This window comes from Polypterus senegalus, chromosome 7, assembly GCF_016835505.1.
Source record: "Polypterus senegalus isolate Bchr_013 chromosome 7, ASM1683550v1, whole genome shotgun sequence".
Classification (NCBI taxonomy): Eukaryota; Metazoa; Chordata; class Cladistia; order Polypteriformes; family Polypteridae; genus Polypterus; species Polypterus senegalus.
This window is the reverse complement of record NC_053160.1, coordinates 26,782,383-26,799,043: the sequence shown is the minus strand read 5'-3', so window position 1 is coordinate 26,799,043 and position 16,661 is coordinate 26,782,383. Positions and strand designations below refer to the sequence as shown.

The 16,661-nt window shown below is 37.3% G+C and overlaps 1 protein-coding gene across 1 annotated transcript in view; it reads left to right on the top strand.

Moving 5' to 3' along the window:
- jmy (junction mediating and regulatory protein, p53 cofactor) overlaps positions 1-16,661 on the top strand; it is a 108,150-nt gene that overhangs the window by 85,524 nt on the left and 5,965 nt on the right. Inside the window, exons 7-8 of the mRNA XM_039758381.1 lie at positions 1,426-1,512; positions 7,289-7,384. Coding sequence (XP_039614315.1) covers positions 1,426-1,512; positions 7,289-7,384 — 183 coding nt within the window. The remainder of the gene's footprint in view (positions 1-1,425; positions 1,513-7,288; positions 7,385-16,661) is intronic.

The window sequence follows — 16,661 nt, the reverse complement described above, 5'->3', positions numbered from 1 at the left end:
CTTTAAAAAGGCAATACATTTCAGTTCATAAGCTAGGACACTATACTGTTCTTTGTCGCTTAGAAGTTATTCTGAAGTGCAGTCAACACTAGAATTATGCTGCTGTTTAACTGTAAAAGGTTCAAACTGTGCAGACGTGGCTTATTTGGAGATTATTACACACTTGTTAATTTATAAACCTAGTAAATTTTGTAACCTGTTTTACTTAGATATAAACTAAGTCAAAAGTTTCCTTCTTATATTTTGTAACTGTGTTAAATTAAAATCTGATGTAATCAAATGTAGTGTTATAGTTCTCCTCTCACCAGAGTGACTTATAACGATGCACAGATCTTCAAATTCAAATATATTGTCTTGTGTAGTACAGATTGTACTGTAACACTGAGCATGTTTACTGAACTTCTCAACAAACTCATGTTTGCTTTCTTGATACCCTTTTTTATGGGTTTCAAATACGATTCATTTGTTCCATTATATTATGCAGATCCTCAAAAATCCATAATCTGCATGTGCTGGATAAACTTCTATACTGAATTATCAATAATAAATGTGGGTTTGCTAAATTATTAATTAATTTATTTATTTTTATCAATCCATTTATTCCGGTTCGTGGTTGTAGGGAACAGTAGACACAACTGCCACATTTGATGTTGTACTTGCCCATCACACTCACACAGGGTCGATTTAGATTTACTAATCAACCTTATTTCAACATTTTTGGGATAACTGAGGAAATTAATGAATTGATCATCAAAACTTCACATTAAACACTGAATAAACTAGGATTTGAATTCTAGACTCTAGAGCTCCAACCACTACACTACTGTGTCATGTTTGCCTACGTTAGTTATATGCAATTAAAAAAATATTTACTTGTTTGAAAGAATTGTAGTTAAATTTTATTGATTTGCTTTCTTACAAAAGTGATTGTGTTAATGATAGTAGAGCCACAAATATTTAGGTGTACCTTTTATTACAGAGTTTTACAGTTTTTATAATTTTCCAAATAAAAACTCAGCAGTTAAACCACCAAATGTTAACATGTTTTTCATTCTCCATCTACTTCTTTCTTTACTGCAGGTTATTACATTAACCTTTCTGTTCTTTGCTCTAAAGCGCCATACAGAAGCCTTGCTTTCCCCTCCACAGCCCAGTCCTCTGCATTTTGATTGCAACCAATAATCCCTCATTATCAAGATGTCTGCGAAAGACCAGATATTTTTGATGAAACACTAAATATTTACTTTGAAAATAGCTCTTATCTGCATGTGTCTTGGAAATAAGAAGAAATACTACAACATAGCATTTCATTTTGTAATTTTTTTTTCTTTCAGTTATTATAGTTTAAATTTTAATATGAAATATTATTTTAAGTTTACCTTTGTGGTTTCAATAATGTAACAGTGTTACTTTTCTTTTACACAGGAGATCTGTATTGTGAATCACAATGAGAAAATGCAACGACGACAAATCAGCGAAGAAGACTACACATCCTGTCATGCTGTTCAGATGGTATGTTAGGCTATAAGGTGTCAGCTACACTTGTTACCTGAGAGAAAACATCAAATTATTCAATCTTCCAGACATAGACATTTCTAGAAGATATACTTTTAAATAGCCTGAAAAGTGCTGGCATTTCCAAGCACTGTGTGAAGCCAATTAGTAAAGCAGTCAGCCTCTAAGCAAGGGAGTTTAAATGCCAGAGGCAGTTTAATAGATTTTAATTCCTCTGTTTAGAGTTTAGTTTGTGCCATTTTTGTTTAACGGTATTTGATTGTTAGAAGCAGACTTTAAGAATATTCTTCAAAGTAAATAATATTTCTTGAACTAACCAACACTGTAGTGCTACCTATAATTTTAACAAATCTTAAAATTAGAATATCACAATACAAATCTCAATAATTTTAGAGCTGCTTTAGTTTCTTTTAAGACATGGAAAAATTTAACTTGCATCAAAATGATAATGTGCTAACGTTTTTCACCTATTTTCCCACTTCTTAGCTGCGTATAGAATGCACTCAAGTAAAATATATACTTGGTTAAATTCAAATTTATGTAACATGAAAATGATTTAACAAAAATGTTTAATAAGAATTATTTTCATAACTTTGTAAGTGTATTTCTTTCTACAAGTGTAATACTATGTGAGCTGTGATGTGTAGTTTCCATTTGATTATCTCTTTTTTTAACATAATAACTTACTGCACAAGTCAGGCAGATGTTAACACAGTTTCATGTGAAAATGATGGACAGGGTGCCAGGCTATTGTGGGATGGATATACAGTATTTTTATAAAATTAAATCATATTCACATCTGATTGCATGTGTGTACTTAAATGCTTTCCCTGCTGTACAATGAATCCATTATCTCTGAGCGTGATGCTCCTGTTAGCAGGAAAATCATGTTAAACCCACCTTAGACTGGAAGGAGCACACTTCTCCTTTTAAAAATAGTTAAATATTCCATGAAGAGATGAAGATTTGGGGCTTCCTTTGTGTGTTACTTTAGGATAATGGAATACCAATTTATCTGAAACATTCATATTCACAATTTATTCGTATTTGAAATTCATATTTTATTCATATTTACAATTTCGGCTTCTGATTCTTAAATTGCAGCTATCAGGTCCATGCTCCATTGCTAACAACATATGGACATGTGCTTACATGTGTTTTAGTTAAGATCTGATTCCTCTTGTCATTGCAGATGTATACAGTTGCAAAAGTAAAAAAAGTTTGTGAACCTTTTGGAATTTCTGTCCTAGTTTTTCATAAAAGTGAGGTGACAATAATAGACAACCATGAACTGCTTAAACTAAAAACACACAACAGATTATAGTTTGTTGTCATTATTAATCATACTGTTTAAACATTCACAGTACATGCTAGGAAAAATACGTAAACCCTTGTAATTAGTAACTTACAGAACTGCCTTTAGCAGCAATAATCTCCACCAAACAGTCCATGTAGATATATAGATACTTTATTAATCCCCAAGGGGAAATTAACATACTCCAGCAGCACCAAAAAAATGCAATGCAAGTTAAAAAATGCAAGGTGGAGAGTACGAGGCAGGTATAACAGTCTATTATCTTGTATAGTGTTAACGTTTACCCCCTCTGGTGGAATTGAAAAGTCGCATAGTGTGGGGGAGGAACGATCTCCTCAGTCTGCCAGTCGAGAAAGACAGTGACAGCAGTCTGTTGCTGAAGCTGCTCCTCTGTTCAGTGGATGCAGTGGATTCTCCATAATTGACAGGAGCCTGCTCAGCGCCTGTCGCTCTGTCACGGATGTCAAACTGTCCAGCTCCATGCCTACAATAGAGCCTGCCTTCCTCACCAGTTTGTCCAGACGTGAGGCGTCCCTCTTCTTTATGCTGCCTCCCCAGCACACCACCACGTAGTAGAGGGCGCCACAACCGCCTGATAGAACATCTGCAGCATCTTATTGCAGATGTTGAAAGATGCCAGCCTTCTAAGGAAGTATAGTCGGCTCTGTCCTCTCTTGCACAGAGCATCAGTATTGGCAGTCCAGTCCAGTTTATCATCCAGCTGCACTCCCAGGTATTTATAGGTCTGCACGCAGTCACCTCTGATGATCACGGGGTCCGGGAGATGCCTGGGCCTCCTAAAATCCACCACCAGTTCCTTGGTTTTGCTGGTGTTCAGGTGTAGGTGGTTTGAGTCGCACCATTTAACAAAGCCCTTGATTAGGTTCCTATATTCCTCCTCATTTCCACTCCTGATGCAGCCCGCAATAGCAGTGTCGTCAGCAAACTTTTGCACGTGGCAGGACTCCGAGTTATATTGGAAGTCCGATGTATATAGGCTGAACAGGACCGGAGAAAGCACAGTCCCCTGCAGCGCTCCTGTGTTGCTGACCACAATGTCAGACCTGCAGTTCCCGAGATGCACATACTGAGGTCTGTTAGTAAGAGTCCACGATCCATGCAAATAGGTGTGAGTCTACCCTCATCTCTGTCAGCTTGTCACTAAGGAGCCAAGGTTGGAATGTGTTGAAGGCGTTAGAGAAGTCCAGAAACATAATTCTTACTGCACCACTGCCTCTGTCCAAGTGGGAGAGGGATTGTGTAGCATATAGATGATGGCATCCTCCACTCCCACCTTCTCCTGGTATGTGAACTGCAGAGCGTCGAGGACGTGGCAGACCTGTGGCCTCAGGTGGTGAAGCAGCAGCCGCTCCATGGACTTAATCACATGTGACATCAGAGCGACAAGCTCACCAGGACGTGATACCTTTGGGACTGGGGTGATACAAGATGTTTTCCAAAGCCTCGGGATTCTCCCCTGTTCCAGGCTCAGGTTGAAGATGCGCTGTAGAGGACTCCCCAGCTCCAACGCACAGGTCTTCAACAGTAATGGCGATACTCCATCTGGACCCACTGCTTTTCTGGCACAAAGTCTCCTCCGCTCTCTGCTTACCTGGGCTGCTGTAATTGTGGGTGGAGGGAACTCTCTCCTATGCTGATTTTAGCAGAATGATGGGTGGAGGATGCAGTACTCTGAGGTGAGAGTGGGTTAGGGTGGTCAAACCTGTTAAAAAAAAAAAAGTTGTTCATCAGGTTTGCTCTCTCCACGTCTCTCTCGATGGTGGCACCCTGCTTCAAGCTGCAGTCAGTGATGATCTTCATCTCATCCCACACTTCCTTCATGCTGTTTTTCTGAAAGTTCTGCTCCAGCTTTTTTGCTGGACTCGGAGTTCCTTCTGCACGCGCTGGAGCTCATGCTGATCACCGCCTTTAAAATCCCTTTTTTTTCTGGTTTAAAAGGCCCTTGATGCTACTTGTAATCCATGGCTTGTTGTTAGCATAGCAGCATTCTGTTCTTACTGGAACTACAATGTCCATACAGAAGTTGATGTAGTCAGTAGTGCAGTAAACAACCTCCTCAATGTTCTCACTATGTGACCCCTGCAGGATATCACAGTCTGTAATTCCAAAGCAGTCTCTCAGAGCCTGCTCTGCCTCAGGGGAAGTGGACCACTAACTGAATGAGCGACTCTCACTCTTGGTTTGTAGTGAGGCTGAAGCAGAACCAGGTTATGATCTGCTTTCCCAAGCACAGGCAGCAGGGTGGCGCTGTATGCATCTTTAACGTTTGCATACAGTAGGTCAATAGTCCTATTTCCCCGGGTGTTACAATCCAAAACGCAGGTAATTGTTTGCCCAGCGTCACATGGTTAAAGTCTCTAGAGATTAGCACAAGCGCCTACTGCTGATCAGTTTCCCACGATGGGTAGGAAGAATATTCTATCATTCCTCCATACGAAACTGCTTTGGTTCATTCATGTTTCTTGGATTCCATGCAAGAATAGCTCTCTTCAGGTCATGCCAAGGCATCTCAGTTGGGTCGATGTCTGGATTCTGACTTGGCCATTCCAGAACATGAATTTGCTTTTTTTAAGCCGTGGTTGATATACTCCTGGGTTTTGGGGTTATTGTCTTGTTGTAATACTCATCTTCTATTCACATTTTAAAAGGTGATAGATCACTACCCTGACATTATCCCATAAACCTTCTTTTTGTTCCCTTTATGACCACAATCTGTCTATGCCTCAAGGCTGCAAAACAATCTCAAACCATGCCTCTTCTTCAAACATCGCTCACATTTAAGATGAGGAGGTTTTGGTTTTTGGAGTGCAGTGCTTTTTCTCCTCCAAACACAGCATTATGCAGTTCGGCCAAACAGTTCAACATTTGTCTTATTCATTCGTAAAACATTCTCTAAGAAGCATTATCCAAGTGTTCTTTGTAAACTTAACAGACAAAAAATTATATTTTTTCAGAATAGTAGTTTAATATTTGACATCCTTCCATTAAAGCCATTCATGGTCTTTGTTTTTCTTATAGTGGATACATGACTAGAGATTTTGGCAAATTTAAAAGATTTGCATAGATGCTGTGCCCTTCGGGATCTTTTCACCTCTCAATGTTTTAGATCTCCCTGAATTTTTCATATATGAAGTATGGGGAAAGTATTGGAATCCTCCAAAAATTCAGTTTTGAGATTTTGATGAATCTTGACGTTTTAGACCTCCCTGAGTCTAAAAATACCATTTTTGGAATTATGTCTGTGTGTCTTTCTGTGTGTATGTAAACACAATAACCTGAGTACGATTTCACTTAAATCAACCAATTTTGCATTCAAGTATTAGGTACAAAACGTAAATTTCTATCAACTTTTGGGGTTTTTCCATTAACCGGAAGTTGTACTTTACCTTTTATTCATGTAGCTGCAGAGTCAGATTTATTTAACTTTTACTTTCATAATAATTGTTCAATATATTATTAATTTGATTTGTTGTTGATAGTTCTTTAATGTACGTAATATAAAAATACAATAATCGTCTTGCGGTTTACTCCTCAAATATCCATCCCCATATCTGAGTATACGAGAAAGTCTAGGGAAGACCATTCCCCATTTTCTTTGCAAGGAGTTCTGTCTTAGGAACAGTATGAAATCTCCGAATTTGTCTTACTGTGGATTGTTGAATGTCTGTGCCTCAGGAATAGATTTCTTCAAAGATAATCTGATGTTTCTGTTGCAGGTCAGGTCATGGTTCATATTAATGGATCTTTCTTCATGACATAAACTCCCTCAGGAGTTCCTTTTTTTGAATACAGCAGGGTACCTTCAACCAACATATTCAGTTTCATTACATTAATTGAAACACCTGATTCCAATTAGTTTTTGGAGAAGTAATTAGAGGCCTAGGGATTTACATACATTTTTCAACTAAGACTATGAATGTATAGGGTGGTGCAGATCTAATTATGCAGTTTTCATTCCGCTATAACTTAAGTATATTACATAGAAAATCACCCGAAAAATCCTGGACTATCGAGAAGTGTGCAAACTGACGACATGAAGAATCGTCTTCGCGCCAACCTGGAATCGTCCCCGCATAAATCAAAGTCATCCAGACGATCTGGATCTGCATAATTAGATCTGGACCACCCTGTATAGACAATGTATTCCATATTTGTAAAACTAAAGAACTGAAAGCTTTTTTTTTTTTTTTTAACATGGAAACTCTATTATTATTATTTTTGTTGTCGTCATTATTGCTATGATTATGCGCATAATAAATTATTTCATTTAGTTATAAATGAACAGTAGTTTGTTGCTAAAATCATACAACATTAGATTTTTGAATTATGGGAGTTTTATCCCCATCTACATATCTATGAAATGTGAAAAGGGCAGTTGTTTAGAAATACTCCTTTACAGAGTTTATAAACCTTGTTCAATTTTGTATGTGCTTCCAGAGGAAAAAACAGCAACAAGAAGAAGATGAAAAAAAGAGTTTTTGGGTCAGTCAGGAACGTCAGAAAACACTGGACAGACTTAAGAGTTTTAAGCAGGTCAGTGTTGGTTAATTGACTAACAGCCTTGCTAATTCATTATTATTTATTATAGATCGTTTTATGTATCGTTATATGTTCCTGGCAAAGCAAAATGATTGATGATGTGTATGTTGTTTCCTTTTCCTGTTTATTAAAATCTTAAATTCAAGTTACTTATGCTCTTTTCATTAAAGCTTGCTATCTAAATTTATGTATTTTAATGTTTTATTATAACAATTATTTGATATTACTGCACATTTGTCACCTTGTTATCTTCAAATATTTGTGTTTATAATGGTCGTTAACAGATAACAGATGTTGGGTCTTTAGTTGTCCTGCAAACTGTATGAATGACCGTGTAATTTGAAACAACACTGATGTCCCTTAATATATGTGTTTTTATTGCATTAATCCCTATACAGTATATTGTTAATGAAATAGAATTTTGTCTGACTTAAGAAAACCACCTGCAATTTTTAGAGTTGTGTAACTGTTGGTAACTCAGATCCATTTCTTTCTTTTTTTCTTTCACAACTTTCTGCATGTTTGTGATTTTCGAGGTTGTGTTATCTTACCACATAGTGATACCAATTGCCATCTGCTGGGATATTTTGTGTAGTGCAGCAGTTGAAATTCAAAGGCCCCAGCTGACTCTCATAGGTCTTCTTGTACCTATATTAGCATGACACAAATGACGCAGCGCAGTAGATGAAACTTAAGATTGTTAGTGACCTGTTAATGACTGACAACACTATATAAAGCCACATGAGAGAAAAGCAATACAACAACCATACTGCCTATTTTATTTATGGAATATTGTGAAGTATTTGAATTATAGTGGTGAGTGACAACAGTCTAACCAATAAACGCTTTTGAAGTGAAGTGTCGTTTGACATGCTACTAAATGCACATACAGAAACCCTGAGCTTTATTTCAAGCTACCCTTCTCAATCTAAACTGAAAATGATCTGTGTCACAGTGTGTACCAATCTGAAATGTCAGTCTTTATATGTCTTGTATATAAAGAGAACAGTCTGTATCAACAAGAAGCAAACAAAAACTGTCCTGCTTGGAAAGAAAAATATGTGTGTGCTACATGCTGTAAAAAAATCGAAGTATCACTAAGCCGTATAAGTAAAAGAGTGCCAGGGTTGAATGGCCGTCTCTGCTTGTGGGGAGTGTGCTTCCCGATATAAACAGAATAAACTAGACTAATTAGCCGGGGGAGCAGGTTTCCTTTTCATCTTGACTCTTTTGTGTTGTCTCCCACTCTCAATGCATTCTGAAATGTATAAACAGCCTTGTATGATTGTTTATCCCGATATACACACATGTAAAGCCTAGTCAAAAATTAAAGTTCTTTTAAGTATCCACCACTGTCAAAATATATTTGCTTTACTAGACATGGGTTGCCCTATAAGAACATTTACTGTGTATATATACTTGAGGATAAGGCAATAATTTTAGGATTCAATATAAACCCCAAAAAATGTGATTTGGCACATCTACAGGCCAGAGTTGAAAATGTTGACTGCAGTGTTTTTCTATTGTTACCAGAGGCAGAATTCAAAATTAGTTTAAAATTTATTATATAGGCTATTATTAAATCAATTTGCAGAAATGTTGATGCTCAAGTAATATTTAATATAAGTGTTTTAAAAGAATACATAAAAGAGAAATTCCTGAAATAGGAGGCGCTTGGTTTGTTTGAACAGTAGTACTGCAGTCGCACTCCAAGTGTGACAAAGTATTAAAGCCCATCATGTCTCAACAGTGTTGGGGAACTAATACTTTTAAAAGTAACTTTGTTACATTCCATTACTTACAAAAACCAGTAACTAAATTTGTAGTTATTATTATAAAATATAATGCATTATAAACAATTTGTTACTTTTATGTTACTTTTTTCTTCTTTTGTATGAAAACAGCACATTTCATTGACCAGAATGTGTTAATTGAGACCTGAGCATAACCAGATTTTATGGTTTTCTAGTGTTTTATAAATATGTTTAGTCCTTCATGTGCTGTGAAACAAATAACATACATTTCCTTTTATCTATTCTTAACACAAGCCCCAAATATTTGTAGTATAAAAACTGGCTGCTGTTACCACCAGATCACACTGTTTCAAAATATCTATAGTAAATAAATAAATTAAACTGATACTTTATTTTTAGGATTCTGTTACTGGATTTGCTATGCCCTGCAAAAGTCCAGTGTACCAGGTCTGCTTCTTGCCTTACACCCAGTGGTGCTGCAGTGACCACTGTGATCCTAAACTGGGAGGATTACATTTAATGTTAAGTTTAATGCTCAGCACATAACTATAACTTTTATTCAGTTCTTTTCACTTGACTGCATACTACACACATAATTGGCTGCTTCTTCACTACTTGTCACCAGATGGCTGGAGTACATATTTGCACAATGTTATACAAACAGCTGCAGAAATTTTTAATGTTCATGTCTGGCTTGCCTTTGGGTGATGCATTTTTAGGGTATTTTGGTTAAAAATTCAAAGGTTGGCTTATCCACGCTTATCATGGTATTTCTGTAAATTCTAATGTTTACTTCTGGTCTGTACTGATCATTTGCTGAATGTTTCAGATAGAGAATTTATAGCCTATGATAGTGAGGTATTCTCATTTGTGCTGGATCAAATAATAGGCACAATATTCAGAAATTAAATTTCTAATTCTAGATTTAAGCACAAAGCCAGACAATCACAGTATTCAAAAGTTGGTTTTTTTTTGTTTTTTTTAACAATCAAGAAAGGATGTAAAAAATGAAAAGTAAGTAGTTGTTCAGTGTTTACTGAAAGCATTTGATGTTGCTCCATATAAAAAACTAATACTAAACCCATTCGCCTTAGTTACCTGAATCAACAGGCATAATTTGAATGCAAGATAAGAGGACAGTGAGTCATTTTTTTGTGTTCCTCAGGGACATGTCTTGTTTAGGGTAAGGGCCTGGTCAGGTTTTCAATGTAGCTTTCTGCAGCTGTCCCTTTATGAATGTATCCAAACTCTTTGCTTGCCAAGAGTTTGTATATTTTGTGAAATTTTCAAGGCAATTGCCAGGGCAATTAAAAGCCACTAGATAATCAGGATTGGTAGTTATTGTAAACTGGACACCAGACCCTATAGGGGGGAAAAGATACGTTGGAGGGTGTCTTCAGTTTCATTCTGCTTTGGACAGCCATTAGTGGTGAAATAGTTTTTATTGGTATTTTTATTGACAATAGTTATCCTATAACTAGCAAAATACCCGCACTTCGCAGCGGAGAAGTAGTCTGTTAAAGAAGTTATGAAAAAGAATAGGATACATTTTAAAAATAACGTAACATGATTGTCAGTGTAATTGTTTTGTCACTGTTATGAGTGTTGCTGTCATATATATATATATATACGTGGGTGTGTATATGTATATATGTTTGTATATATATATTTATATGTATGTGTGTGTGTGTGTGTGTGTATATATATATATATATATATATATATATATATATATATATATATATACTCACCTAAAGGATTATTAGGAACACCATACTAATACGGTGTTTGACCCACTTTCGCCTTCAGAACTGCCTTAATTCTATGTGGCATTGATTCAACAAGGTGCTGAAAGCATTCTTTAGAAATGTTGGCCCATATTGATAGGATAGCATCTTGCAGTTGATGGAGATTTGTGGGATGTACATCCAGGGCACGAAGCTCCGTTCCACCACATCCCAAAGATGCTCTATTGGGTTGAGATCTGGTGACTGTGTGGGCCATTTTAGTACAGTGAACTCATTGTCATGTTCAAGAAACCAATTTGAAATGATTCAAGCTTTGTGACATGGTGCATTATCCTGCTGGAAGTAGCCATCAGAGGATGGGTACATGGTGGCCATGAAGGGATGGACATGGTCAGAAACAATGCTCAGGTAGCCCGTGGCATTTAAACGATGTCCAATTGGCACTAAGGGGCCTAAAGTGTGCCAAGAAAACATCCCCCACACCATTACACCACCACCACTAGCCTGCACAGTGGTAACAAGGCATGATGGATCCATGTTCTCATTCTGTTTACGCCAAATTCTGACTCTACCATTTGAATGTCTCAACAGAAATCGAGACTCATCAGACCAGGCAACATTTTTCCAGTCCTAAACTGTCCAATTTTAGTGAGCTCGTGCAAATTGTAGCCTCTTTTTCCTATTTGTAGTGGAGATGAGTGGTACCCGGTGGGGTCTTCTGCTGTTGTAGCCCATCCGCCTCAAGGTTGTGCGTGTTGTGGCTTCACAAATGCTTTGCTGCATACCTCGGTTGTAACGAGTGGTTATTTCAGTCAAAGTTGCTCTTCTATCAGCTTGAATCAGTCGGCCCATTCTCCTCTGACCTCTAGCATCAACAAGGCATTTTAAGCCCAGGACTGCCGCATACTGGATGTTTTTCCCTTTTCACACCATTCTTTGTAAACCCTAGAAATGGTTGTGCGTGAAAATCCCAGTAACTGAGCAGATTGTGAAATACTCAGACCGGCCCGTCTGGCACCAACAACCATGCCACGCTCAAAATTGCTTAAATCACCTTTCTTTCCCATTCTGACATTCAGTTTGGAGTTCAGGAGATTGTCTTGACCAGGACCACACCCTAAATGCATTGAAGCAACTGCCATGTGATTGGTTGATTAGATAAATGCATTAATGAGAAATTGAACAGGTGTTCCTAATAATGTGTGTGTGTGTGTGTATATATATATATATATATATATATATATATATATATATATATATATATATATATATATATATATATATATATATATATATATATATGTATATATGTATATGTATATGTATATATATATGTATATGTGTATATGTATATATATATGTATATGTATATATATATATGTGTATATGTATATGTATATATATATATATGTGTATATGTATATGTATATAAATGTGTATACAGTGGTGTGAAAAACTATTTGCCCCCTTCCTGATTTCTTATTCTTTTGCATGTTTGTCACACAAAATGTTTCTGATCATCAAACACATTTAACCATTAGCCAAATATAACACAAGTAAACACAAAATGCAGTTTTAAATGATGGTTTTATTATTTAGGGAGAAAAAATCCAAACCTACATGGCCCTGTGTGAAAAGTAATTACCCCTTGTTAAAAATAACTTAACTGTGGTGTATCACACCTGAGTTCAATTTCCGTAGCCACCCCCAGGCCTGATTACTGCCACACCTGTTTCAATCAAGAAATCACTTAAATAGGAGCTGCCTTACACAGAGAAGTAGACCAAAAGCACCTCAAAAGCTAGACATCATGCCAAGATCCAAAGAAATTCAGGAACAAATGAGAACAGAAGTAATTGAGATCTATCAGTCTGGTAAAGGTTATAAAGCCATTTCTAAAGCTTTGGGACTCCAGCGAACCACAGTGAGAGCCATTATCCACAAATGGCAAAAACATGGAACAGTGGTGAACCTTCCCAGGAGTGGCCGGCCGACCAAAATTACCCCAAGAGCACAGAGACGACTCATCCGAGAGATCACAAAAGACCCCAGGACAAAGTCTAAAGAACTGCAGGCCTCACTTGCCTCAATTAAGGTCAGTGTTCATGACTCCACCATAAGAAAGAGACTGGGCAAAAACGGACTGCATGGCAGATTTCCAAGACGCAAACCACTGATAAGCAAAAAGAACATTAGGACTCGTCTCAATTTTGCTAAGAAACATCTCAATGATTGCCAAGACTTTTGGGAAAATACCTTGTGGACTGATGAGACAAAAGTTGAACTTTTGGAAGGCAAATGTCCGTTACATCTGGCGTAAAAGGAACACAGCATTTCAGAAAAGAACATCATACCAACAGTAAAATATGGTGGTGGTAGTGTGATGGTCTGGGGTTGTTTTGCTGCTTCAGGACCTGGAAGGCTTGCTGTGATAGATGAAACCATGAATTCTACTGTCTACCAAAAAATCCTGAAGGAGAATGTCCGGCCATCTGTTCGTCAACTCAAGCTGAAGCGATCTTGGGTGCTGCAACAGGACAATGACCCAAAACACACCAGCAAATCCACCTCTAAATGGCTGAAGAAAAACAAAATGAAGACTTTGGAGTGGCCTAGTCAAAGCACTGACCTGAATCCAATTGAGATGCTATGGCATGACCTTAAAAAGGCGGTTCATGCTAGAAAACCCTCAAATAAAGCTGAATTACAACAATTCTGCAAAGATGAGTGCGCCAAAATTCCTCCAGAGCGCTGTAAAAGACTCATTGCAAGTTATCGCAAATGCTTGATTGCAGTTATTGCTGCTAAGGGTGGCCCAAGCAGTTATTAGGTTCAAGGGGCAATTACTTTTTCACACAGGGCCATGTAGGTTTGGATTTTTTTTCTCCCTAAATAATAAAAACCATCATTTAAAAACTGCATTTTGTGTTTACTTGTGTTATATTTGACTAATGGTTAAATGTGTTTGATGATCAGAAACATTTTGTGTGACAAACATGCAAAAGAATAAGAAATCAGGAAGGGGGCAAATAGTTTTTCACACCACTGTATGTATATGTATATATATATATGTGTATATGTATATGTATATATACACACATACATACAGTGGGTACGGAAAGTATTCAGACCCCCTTCAATTTTTCACTGTTTGTTATATTGCAGCCATTTGCTAAAATCATTTTAATTAAATTTTTTCCATCATTAATGTACACACAGTACCCCATATTGACAGACAAAAAAAAGAATTTTTGAAATTGTTGCAGATTTATTAAAAAAGAAAAACTGAAATATCACATGATCCTAAGTATTCAGACCCTTTGCTCAGTATTTAGTAGAAGCACCCTTTTGAGCTAATACAGCCATGAGTCTTCTTGGGAAAGATGCAACAAGTTTTTCAAACCTGGATTTGGGGATCCTCTGCCATTCCTCCTTGCAGATCCTCTCCAGTTCTGTCAGGTTGGATGGTAAACGTTGGTGGACAACCATTTTTAGGTCTCTCCAGAGATGCTCAATTGGGTTTAAGTCAGGGCTCTGGCTGGGCTTCAAGAACAGTCACAGAGTTGTTGTGAAGACACTCCTTCGTTATTTTAGCTGTGTGCTTAGGGTCATTGTCTTGTTGGAAGGTAAACCTTTGGCCCAGTCTGAGGTCCTTAGCATTCTGGAGAAGGTTTTTGTCCAGGATATCCCTGTACTTGGTCGCATTCATCTTTCCCTCGATTGCAACCAGTTGTCCTGTCCCTGCAGCTGAAAACACCCCACAGCAGGATGCTGCCACCGCCATGCTTCACTGTGGGGACTGTATTGGACAATTGATGAGCAGTGCCTGGTTGTCTCCACACATACCGCTTAGAATTAAGGCCCAAAAGTTCTATCTTGGAGTTTGCTAAAAGACACCTGAAGGACTCGGAGATGGTGAGAAATAAGATTCTCTGGTCTGATGAGACCAAGATAGAACTTTTTGAAAATAAAGAAAACACATTGAATGAGGAGGTGTGTCCAAACTTTTGGCCTGTACTATATATTTATAGTATGTGTATATATATATATATATATATATATATATATATATATATATATATATATATATATATATATATATATACATTGTACACACAGTACATATACTGTATATAGCAAAATCCCTGTGCTTCGCAGCGACAAAGTACTGCTTTTAAATTTTTATTAAGAAGAAAAGAAAACCTTTTTAAATGTCCACGGCTTTATTTAATGTAAGCTAAGACCCGGCACTTAAAATTTTGTCGCTACAGCAATTTTAACTCCATTACAAAGTGATCCAAAGTCTCGTTTATACCTCGTGTCTTCTTATTAAACTTGCATCTCGCGAATAAAGTATTCGTCGAAGGCATGACAAACGGCTGCAGGAGCGTGTCTATAAACTTAATTTAAACTTACGGTTTACACCGTGATTTGTTTCCGCAGTAGCTGCACTTATGAATATGCTTGTATGCGTTTTTTCTTCAGTGCCCTTTGGAGCTCTTCCTTGTTTTCTACGTACTGCGTTCACAGTCAGTTCACGTGATTACATGGGAGACGTGATGATGTGACACGCAACTCCGCCCCTCACGGCCATCGAGCTGCAGTCCATTACAGTATATGGATAAAAATAGGTTCCAGTTAAGACCATTACGCGTAGAACTTCGAAATGAAACCTGCCCAAATTTTATAAGTAAGCTGTAAGGAATGAGCCTGCCAAATTTCAGCCTTCTACCTACACGGGAAGTTGGAGAATTAGTGATGAGTCAGTCAGTCAGTCAGTCAGTGAGGGCTTTGCCTTTTATTAGTATAGATACTGGCCAGTATGGCTAATTTTGAATTAAATGTAATTTTGATAACAGAAGTACATTTCTTAATAAACAATAATCAAATAATGTGAAAACAAAAACATTTTTTTTTAATTTTAAATAAAACTAAACAAATATATTTCTGCATTTATTGTCATAATAATTATAAATGGCATTGTGGAGGGGCTTATGTGACTCAAAGATCCTTACAACTACTTTTTGGGAGCCTTGTGTTCCCGGTAGAAAATCTTTCTAAGGCATGAACAGCACAAAGAACATTCCAAAAGAGAGACTCTCTACAAATCCAAACAAACCTCACCTGAAATAAATCCCGCTCCTGGGGCCAGGTCTGAGGTTTGGTGAATGTTGGCTAGTGCCTGATTGTTAGTTGATTCACATAGCCTGGACATGCACAGACCAGAGAAGAGCCACCATTTGGTCACACTACTCGTGAGGAGCAAGAACAGATTACCAGTATGTGTAGATTAGCAATGAAGCAAATATTCCTGCTGCATGGAAAATAAGTTATGGAAAGGTGGAAAAATTTCCAGATACCAATCGCCTCAATACCAAACATTAACTACGCTGTGGGTATCCTTTCTCTTAATTTATTGTTTCCCCAAAGGAGATACCGAGGTGTGAAGATACTCATAAGCACATGGCTGTGTGTCATATAGCTAAAAATTGTACTTGTGGATGAAAGATCCATCTCGGAGGAGTTTCGAAGTTGCATAATGAACTCCTTGGTAGATATTAGTTGAAAGAGAAGTCAAGTTAAAGTGCTTCATGAAATGTTAGCTGGAAGGTTTCTGAAGTTAACTGAGAACTACTATTAGACCAAAACACTAGCAGCTTTAACAGAGGTTTAAAATGTGGAATAATTTGATGAGGTAATGGGTGTTGAATTTTTGGCAGCATCCAAGAGGTCTTGGCTAAGCATTTGACAGCTCAGCAAGTTTAGGTT